The sequence below is a fragment of the Centroberyx gerrardi genome, unplaced genomic scaffold (genome assembly GCF_048128805.1).
Source record: "Centroberyx gerrardi isolate f3 unplaced genomic scaffold, fCenGer3.hap1.cur.20231027 Scaffold_440, whole genome shotgun sequence".
In the NCBI taxonomy this organism is placed as follows: domain Eukaryota; kingdom Metazoa; phylum Chordata; class Actinopteri; order Beryciformes; family Berycidae; genus Centroberyx; species Centroberyx gerrardi.
The window spans coordinates 9705-19010 of NW_027605261.1; the positions used below are offsets into that span (position 1 = coordinate 9705).

Here is a 9306-nt window from a genome sequence, read left to right on the forward strand (position 1 = left end):
ACAACATCAATTTAGTTTTTGCAGCATTCAACACAAGTTTCAGATCAAACAACCGTGACTCTACAATACCAAAAGCAGACTGCAAACACTCAAGTGATTGAGCGGGCGGCACCACAGCAGTAAATGACAGTATCGTCGGCATAAAAATGAAACTGTGCATTAGGAACATTTTGACCCAGGTTGTTAATATAGATAGTAAACAAAAGTGGACCCAAGACAGAACCTTGGGGGACCCCTGACGCAACATCTAGTACACTGGAGGAAGTGTCATCAAATTTGACACAGTGTCCTTTCAGAGAGGTAATTTTCAAACCAGCCAACAGCCTGCTCAGACAACCCAGTATTGAGCAGCCATTGCTTCAGGATAAGGTGGTCAGCTGTATCGAAGGCCTTTGAAAGATCGATAAAAAGAGCGGCACAGGTTTTTTTGTGATCCAGTGACTCAATTATATCGTTAACAACCTTTAAGGATGCCGTGATGGTACTGTGTTGTTTCCTGAAGCCAGACTGGTACAATGAAAGGATATAATTAGCGCTCAGGAACTCCTTCAGTTGATCACTTACTGATCCTTCAAGGACCTTCGACAAGACGGTTAAGTTGGAAATAGGCCTATAATTGTTTAGTGATGTAGGGAGAACATGGGCAGATTTCCACATTTTTGAGATGACATTTTGAGTGAGAGTGAGGTTAAAGATCAGATCAGATAAAATGCTTAAAAGTGGCTATAATTTGAACAGGCAGATCTCATGTTCCATTTCAGGTCCCATTCATAAAAATGTGTGCATCTCCTGATAGGAACCAAGTTAGTGATTCGGCATGGAAGAAATTAACTTTTGGTGAAAATCCGACATGTGCAACTGGCATATATATTGACAATTGCATAGCGTTGGCGGAGGTATGCGCTCTAGTGAGTGCTATCTAGTTTTTCTGAGATTCATCGGCTCAATCCAAATACATTGCACATATAGGTTGTCATTTGCGCCATGATAGTTTTTCCGTCAGAATTTTTTGCAAAACCTATTATTTGCTATTTCTCCTGTATAGTTGATCCAATCTCAACAAGGTTTTGTACACAACACACTGTGTATGGACTTAATTCCTAAACACTTGAGGCTAGAGCAACCAAACCACATTTGGTCACACTCCATAGTGTCACCTTCAGGCAAACCTTGCAATAGCAACTATTTTTTCAAATTTGTCCCATAAAGTTGACTCAATCTCAACCAAATGGTAAACAGAACACAGTTCAGTTGCCTACATTATGCCTTACACCATGCAGTTACCCGACTGTCACCAAAATGTTTATCTTTAAGATGCAGAACTTTTCCATAATGATGAAGAAATCTTCTCATTGTCAAATTATTTGCCCCAAAGGCTTGGACCCCACTAATGGCCACTTGCTGCTGTATTTAATTGTTATTTAAATGTCACAAAAGTTTAAGATGTATTACTACTATCATCTTTTATATGCATTTAGCTCTATTAATGGGATTAAAATAGATTATGAAACACCTAATAAAGCTGTGTTGTAACCTCTCAATAAGGTTAAAGCTTTACAGCATGCCTCCATCAATGATTTGTAAACAAAATTATTTTAAGATACTTAAATACTGATCAAAAAAAGTTAAAAACACAGCAGTATCTCAAAATGAAAGAAACAAATCACTGAACTGAAGCTCAAGCGGAGGGTGGAATCTATCGTATGTTAGGCCTGTCAAGTACAGTAAAGACTTACAGTGAGATGAACTAGAAGGGTTTCCAAAATGCTTCCATTTTTAGAAAAAGGCAAGTTTATTTATGTCGCCCTTAATCACAGTTAGAGTCTCACTGGGTTTCACAATGCCCACATTATGAAACAATAAATGAAAACAACCCCCCAACCTCTACACATTAATTTATGTATTTACAGGCACTTACATACTGTATATACAAACACAAAACTTGTGGATTGTTAAAAGGTTGTCCCCGGTTTTATGTGACCCATCATGTTATAGTAATAGTAAATGTTTTTTTGGACTGGAATATATTTGATAAGAATTTGCGTATCTCTGTGGACTGTACACCATAAATCATAGGGTTGAGACTGCCAGGGATTATGTGAAACAGAATACTTGAGACTTTCCTTTCATATATATACTGTGGGAAACGATGGAGGGCAATGGGAATCATTCCACTGCAAAACATGATCAGATACAGGCAGAGATGAGTGCTGCAAGTCATCAAGGCTTTACTGTTCAAAGACTTGTTCTTACTAGTCAGGCAGACAGCTGTAATCTTAATATAGGTGAGAACCATGCTGCCTATAGAGGCGGTAAGCAGAACCACACTGAAGGTGAGGCCATAGACGTTATTGATAAAGACACTCTCACAGGAGAGCTTAAACAACGAGGCATTGTCGCAGAAAGGGTTTGCGATCAGAGTCCTGCATCGGCTCAGCCGTATGGTCAGACCGAGGAGAATAGCCACCAAAACAAAGGCCACCCCCCAGGCAGAAACAGTCAATTTGATCACCATTTTATTACTCATGATGGTAGAGTAGCGCAGAGGATTGCAGATGGCCACATACCTGTCAAAGGCCATGATCATGAGTATTGTGTGAGAGGCAGTGGCAAACGTGTGTGGTGAAGGCCTGGACCACACACTCATAATAGCTGATGAGGCGTTCAGAGGGAGGCACCAACATGTCTGTAAGCAGCCGGGGCAGCATGTTGGAATTGCCAAGGATGTCATTGATTGAAAGATTACAAAATAGGAGATACATAGGCTGGTGAAGGCTCTTCTCAATGCACACCAGGACTACAATGCCCACGTTGGCAAATATAATAAATAAGTAGGAGAACAAGTAAAATAGAAAGACAGGGTACATGGAATCCTCCGTGACCTTTAAGCCCTCCAGCTGGAGTGTGAAGCTGTTGTAGGTGTAGTTTTCCATCAACCTGAAATAAGAAACACAAGAGGGGAAATTGTTATGTCACATATTAAGTCTAAGCAGTCTAGTAATATCAGTGATATGTTCTATGTAACTAAGTATTTCCTGTAAATATATATTTTTTTAAAGTTTTTGTCAGACAAGCTCAAAAATGACTAGACAAAGTCAGTAGATGATAAAAACATACTACTTAATAAGAAAAACTGAAGAGCTATATGACTTTTTGGCATGATTTGACCTGTATTTCAAATTATTCAAAGGAACTTTTAGAAAGAAGAATTATGGTTAGTTCAGTAGTGCCCACCTTGCCTCTTTCAGCTCATTCAGTTCTCAGTCTTCTCCTCGTTGTCTCTTCGGTTGCCTAATATTCACCAGCCTACCTTCAGAGAGAATCCAGACCTCTTTCTCAGTCACTAGTTTTGTAGATGTGATTTTATCATCAGGGGAGGGGAAGCATTTAAATTTACATCAGATAATGGATGATGAACTTTGTCATCAATATGAGGTTGACAACAGGCCAAAGTTGGAGTCAAATTTATTTGTAGAGCACATTTCATACAGAAAGTAACACAATGTGCTTCACAAGGCCAAGAGCAATACATGTATAATAAAATAAAATACAAACATACACGCCATCATACATAAAAACATACATACATACACACGCACACATGTCGAGGACATAGACAATTTAAAGTGCATATAAATTCATGTAAAACAGGAGCAGACATTTGCTCTAAAACGCAACATTAGTGTGTTAAGTCAAAAGACCAAGTTAAAAATAGCAGTAAAAATAAATGTTTTAAGTCTACTTTTAAAAGAACTAAGTGTTGGGGCATCTCTAATAAGCATAAAAACCAAATGCAGCTTCTCCTTTAGAGCGCACACGGGGAACAACAAGGAGACCACTGGCTGATGATCTGAGGCTTCTTCTTGGTTGATATGGCACAAGCAATTCCTTGATATAATGTGGAGCAGGGCCATTCAGAGCCTTATAGAAGTAGGAAGATTTTAAAATCAATTCTAACATTTACTGGAAGCCAATGCAAGGACTTAAGAACAGGTGTTTGTATTTCTTGGTCCTGAGCTCATAAGCTGTAGTCGCCTTATATTTTTTGGGGGGAGTCCAGAAAAGAGACCCTTGCAATAGTCAAGTCTGCTTGTGTCAAAGGCATGTTCCAATTTCTCAGCCTCTGATTTAGACAGAAAGCCTCTAATTTTTGCAACATTTTTGAGGTGATAGAAAGGTGATCTTGTGACATTATTGATATGATTAGTGAAAGTTGAGATCAGCATCTATGATTCCTGGCATGTTCTTTGCTCTCCAGAGAAAAGGAACTGAGGCAGACTGTAATATCTCGTCTCTTTGCTTTTGCACCTAAAATAATAACTTCTGTTTTGTCACTATTTAGTTGCAAGAAATTTTGGGCCATCCATGTATTAATGTCCTTAATCAGTCCCACCAGGATTTTGCGGAGTTTTTTTGTGATTATTTTGCGGCCAAAAATGCTTGATTTTGCTGCGGCTTTTCTCAAAAATTGCGATACAATTTGCGAGGTTTTATGTGTCACTCTAGCCACCATGCAAGAGCATACACTGGCTCTGTGCTGGGAGTGGACCATCCTAACTTGGCTGCTCAGATAAGCTGGGGCAGTCCCGTTTATATCACTGAACATAAGGTTAAACTTGAGCTGTTCAACACGCAGCTCTACTGGAAGCATGTTGACTGCTCTAAATTCCTGAACCCCAAAATGGGTTCTGGAGGGAACATTCAGCATGTAAAGGATGACGTTGTTTTGCATTACCTGTAACTTATGTTTTAGCTTGGCTGACAATCCACTAAACCAGGCTGAGCAGGCGTAATCGAAATGACACTAACGCGGACACAAGCAGCTTTTTGATTCTAGTGTCAAACTCCCTGGTTTTATGATACAGAAACTTTAGTTTGTTTGCGCTCTTTAAAAGAACCCTTTACGCAATTTTGTCCCCTGAGAGGGATTGGTCCAGTGTTATTCCAAGATAAGTCATACTTGATCTGGACTCAATAACATCTCCTGCACAGGTTACCTTGATTTTCCATCAATTATTCCATACCGTTTTGATATAATTTGCTTTCAAAATTTGTAGGCTTAATATACAAAAAATGCCATAACTCATGAACACGTTGTGCTACCCAAACCAAATTTGGTACACATGTGCACCGATTAATTCTTTTTTTTTGGTGGTACTTCGCCCATACGTGGTGCTATAGCAACATCATCAGTTTAAAAGGCCATGCACATCCATTGTATTTATATCTCAGTCATTGTATACTGTACAATCTCTGTTCAAATTTCAAAATACTCAGCATGCCAACATGGTTGTTCCTCTTTGGTTCCTAGGACTGGAGAGGGCGAGTCAAGGAGATGTCTCAATGAGGAACTCTCCAAATTCATGGCCTGCCTGTGCTGATGAGATGTGTCCAATAAAGTATACATTTTTATAACAGTCTGTCTACATAAAATTTAAAAGACATCTAAGTTTAAAAGTACAATTCTTATTAGGTATGAAGTCTGTTTGATCTGAATGCACCAGTAGAGTGTTCAACCAATTGATTTCATTTAAGAGGGAAATTGGGAAGTATGGACCCTCTTCCTGTGGGTCTTCCCATTCTTATATATCACGGCTTCAGTTAAGGTTGGTGGCAAAATCCCATCTGTCTGGTCTTGTTCATACAATTTTTGCAAATAAGGTGATAAAATGTTGCTTCATCTCTTATATTTTTTGTCTGGGAGCCCATCTGGGTGCTTTGCCACTTTTGATTGAAGTAATGACATTTTGCATCTTCTCCTTACTCAGTTGTGGGAGATCACGTCCATCAGACCTCTGGTCTGCTGTCTTTTTCATTGATGTTGTCTGTTATGTGTTTCGTATCTCCTTCACTATGTAAAGCGTCTTTGACTATTTAGAAAAGCGCTATACAAATATAATGTATTATTATTATCTAGGAATTCATGCATTACTGAAGGTCACATGGTGCTCTTTGATGTGTACAGTCTAGTATACAATTCTAGAAATCTGTCATTAATGTCCTTGGACTTTGTCAGTATGGTACCATAAGCAGTTCTTATCTTTGTTCTTTGATTGTCTCCAAATTCAAAGTGTTTCTGTGTAAAAAACACTTTGCTTATTTTTGCAGATATTATTTTATTGTATTCATACTTAAGGGTTGCCTTTTATTTCTGATTGCCCTATGTTCTCATATAGTTATGTGTACCTAAACAACAATACAAGAATATTATAAACTCCAAATGAACTAACATTTAAATTAATTTAATTCTTGAGAAATTGTGACTGTGTCTGTATCAATAGCTTAGTCAAATTCAGAGTGACAAATATCCATGAAATATTACAATAAAATACTTCACTATCTCAATTAAAATCTCTATAAAAAGTTAACTTCCTTAAAATGCATAGAGCTCAAGGAATCTATCATGTGTCAGGCCTGTGAAGTACATTAAAGACTTTAATAGTGAGATGAACTTGAGGGGTTTCATTCCAAAATGCTGAAACAAAATGAAACAAATGAATGAAAACGACCCCCCCCAACCTCTAAACATTAATTTACATACCGTATTTCCTCTAATATTGGCCCGGGCCTTTATTTACCTCAACTGCAGAGGGTACCAGGCCTTTATTGGAAGCAGGCTTATATTAGAGACAGGCCTTTATTTCTAATTCCCTCTGTTTGATAAGTATATTTGCTCATATTTTAGTACGAAGCCTCCTTGTTTTCTGAACTGCTTCTGTTGGGGTTCGTTAGGTAGCCGTTTTTTTGTTACTGCGATGCATTACGATAATTACGGTAATCGACGACGGCATGCTCCAGAGACTTCCGCCGGCCGAGCCATCTTGTGGCACTTGTACGTTACTACAAACTACAGTTACAAACAGGCACCAGGACTTTACCGGTATCCACCGTTGTTTGCATGTAAGCTGAAGCTAACTGAAGCTAACTGAAGCTAAGAATAGAATCTATACAGTTATATCATATCGCCGTTTATTTCGATGCATATGCGCGAGCTCAGTCTACCTGACAGTCCTCTGTTCTGTCGGCGGAGAGAGAGACACAGACAAGCATGGAGGTTCCGGCCGGTGCCGATAGCCGGGCGCCGATGTGTTCCCGGTGATCCGGCCGAGATTTCGACGGGGGTCCGGGGCTTGGATCGGGAGGATCGATGCGGGCCGTGGGCGCGGTGGAGAGGACAGCGCCGGAGAGAGGAGACGGACACGGTCCAGCCATATACTAGGTTTTGACCTAGTCTTGTTTCCTTTGTTTTTTTCCCCGGCCTGTATTTGAGGCCGGCCTTTATTTGTTCGTGTCGACCACGCCCCCGGCCATTATCGGAGACCCGGCTTTTAATTGAGGATTAGAGGAAATACGGTATTTACAAGATACTTACATACTGTATATTCAAACACAAACATTGTGGATTGCTCTAATGCACTTTTATGTGGCCCAGGCTTTTACAAAAAAAACCAACATAAAATTCTCATTTTAAAATAATAGTAAAAGTATTTTTGGCATGGAATACATTTGACAAGAATTTGCGTATCTCTTTGGACTGCACCCCATAAATCATAGGGTTGAGGCCACCAGGAATTACATGAAACAGAATACTTGAGACTTTCCTTTCATATATATACTGTGGGAAACGATGGAGGGCAATGGGAATCATTCCACTGAAAAACATGATCAGATACAGGCAGAGATGAGTGCTGCAAGTCATCAAGGCTTTACTATTCAAAGACTTGTTCTTACTAGTCAGGCAGACAGCTGTAATCTTAATATAGGTGAGAACCATGCTGCCTATAGAGGCAGTAAGCAGAACCACACTGAAGGTGAGGCCATAGACGTTATTGATAAAGACACTCTCACAGGAGAGCTTAAACAACGAGGCATTGTCGCAGAAAGGGTTTGCGATCAGAGTCCTGCATCGGCTCAGCCGTATGGTCAGGCCGAGGAGAATAGCCACCAAAACAAAGGCCACCCCCCAGGCAGAAACAGTCAACTTGATCACCATTTTGTTACTCATGATGGTAGAGTAGCGCAGAGGATTGCAGATGGCCACATACCTGTCAAAGGTCATGATCATGAGTACTGTGTGACAGGCAGTGGCAAACAATTGTGTGGTGAAGGCCTGGACCACACACTCATAATAGCTGATGAGGCGTTCAGAGGGAGGCACCAACATGTCTGTAAGCAGCCGGGGCAGCATGTTGGAATTGCCAAGGATGTCATTGATTGAAAGATTACAAAATAGGAGATACATAGGCTGGTGAAGGCTCTTCTCAATGCACACCAGGACTACAATGCCCACGTTGGCAAATATAATAAATAAGTAGGAGAACAAGTAAAATAGAAAGACAGGGTACATGGAGTCTCCTTTTATCTTGAACCCCTCCAGCTGGAGTGTGAAGCTGTTGTAGGTGTAGTTTTCCATCAACCTGAAATAAGAAACACAAGAGGGGAAATTGTTATGTCACATATTAAGTCTAAGCAGTCTAGTAATATCAGTGATATGTTCTATGTAAGTAAGTAACTAAGTATTTCCTGTAAATATTTTTTTTTTTAAAGTTTTTGTCAGACAAGCTCAAAAATGACTAGACAAAGTCAGTAGATGATAAAAACATACTACTTAATAAGAAAAACTGAAGAGCTATATGACTTTTTGGCATGATTTGACCTGTATTTCAAATTATTCAAAGGAACTTTTAGAAAGAAGAATTATGGTTAGTTCAGTAGTGCCCACCTTGCCTCTTTCAGCTCATTCAGTTCTCAGTCTTCTCCTCGTTGTCTCTTCGGTTGCCTAATATTCACCAGCCTACCTTCAGAGAGAATCCAGACCTCTTTCTCAGTCACTAGTTTTGTAGATGTGATTTTATCATCAGGGGAGGGGAAGCATTTAAATTTACATCAGATAATGGATGATGAACTTTGTCATCAATATGAGGTTGACAACAGGCCAAAGTTAGAGTCAAATTTATTTGTAGAGCACATTTCATACAGAAAGTAACACAATGTGCTTCACAAGGCCAAGAGCAATACATGTATAATAAAATAAAATACAAACATACACGCCATCATACATAAAAACATACATACATACACACACACACATGTCGAGGACATAGACAATTTAAAGTGCATATAAATTCAGGTAAAACAGGAGCAGACATTTGCTCTAAAACGCAACATTAGTGTGTTAAGTCAAAAGACCAAGTTAAAAACAGCAGTAAAAATAAATGTTTTAAGTGTACTTTTAAAAGAACTAAGTGTTGGGGCATCTCTAATAAGCATAAAAACCAAATGCAGCTTCTCCTTTAGAGCGCACAC

General features: G+C 39.4%; 1 protein-coding gene and 1 pseudogene across 1 annotated transcript; both read right to left on the minus strand.

Annotated features, from left to right (window-relative positions):
* Positions 1-1984: 1984 nt before the first annotated feature.
* LOC144538337 (olfactory receptor 8G17-like) lies at positions 1985-2933 on the minus strand (annotated as a pseudogene).
* Positions 2934-7462: 4529 nt separating this feature from the next.
* Positions 7463-8419, minus strand: LOC139908109 (olfactory receptor 8G17-like). The gene has a single exon (XM_071894690.2). It carries the CDS (start codon positions 8411-8413, stop codon positions 7463-7465), a length of 951 nt encoding a protein of 316 aa, XP_071750791.2. The 5' UTR covers positions 8414-8419.
* Positions 8420-9306: the final 887 nt, after the last annotated feature.

Excerpts from the sequence above, each read along its gene's own strand:
- LOC139908109 (XM_071894690.2), bottom strand. The coding sequence starts at position 8,413 with ATGGAAAACTACACCTACAACAGCTTCACACTCCAGCTGGAGGGGTTC.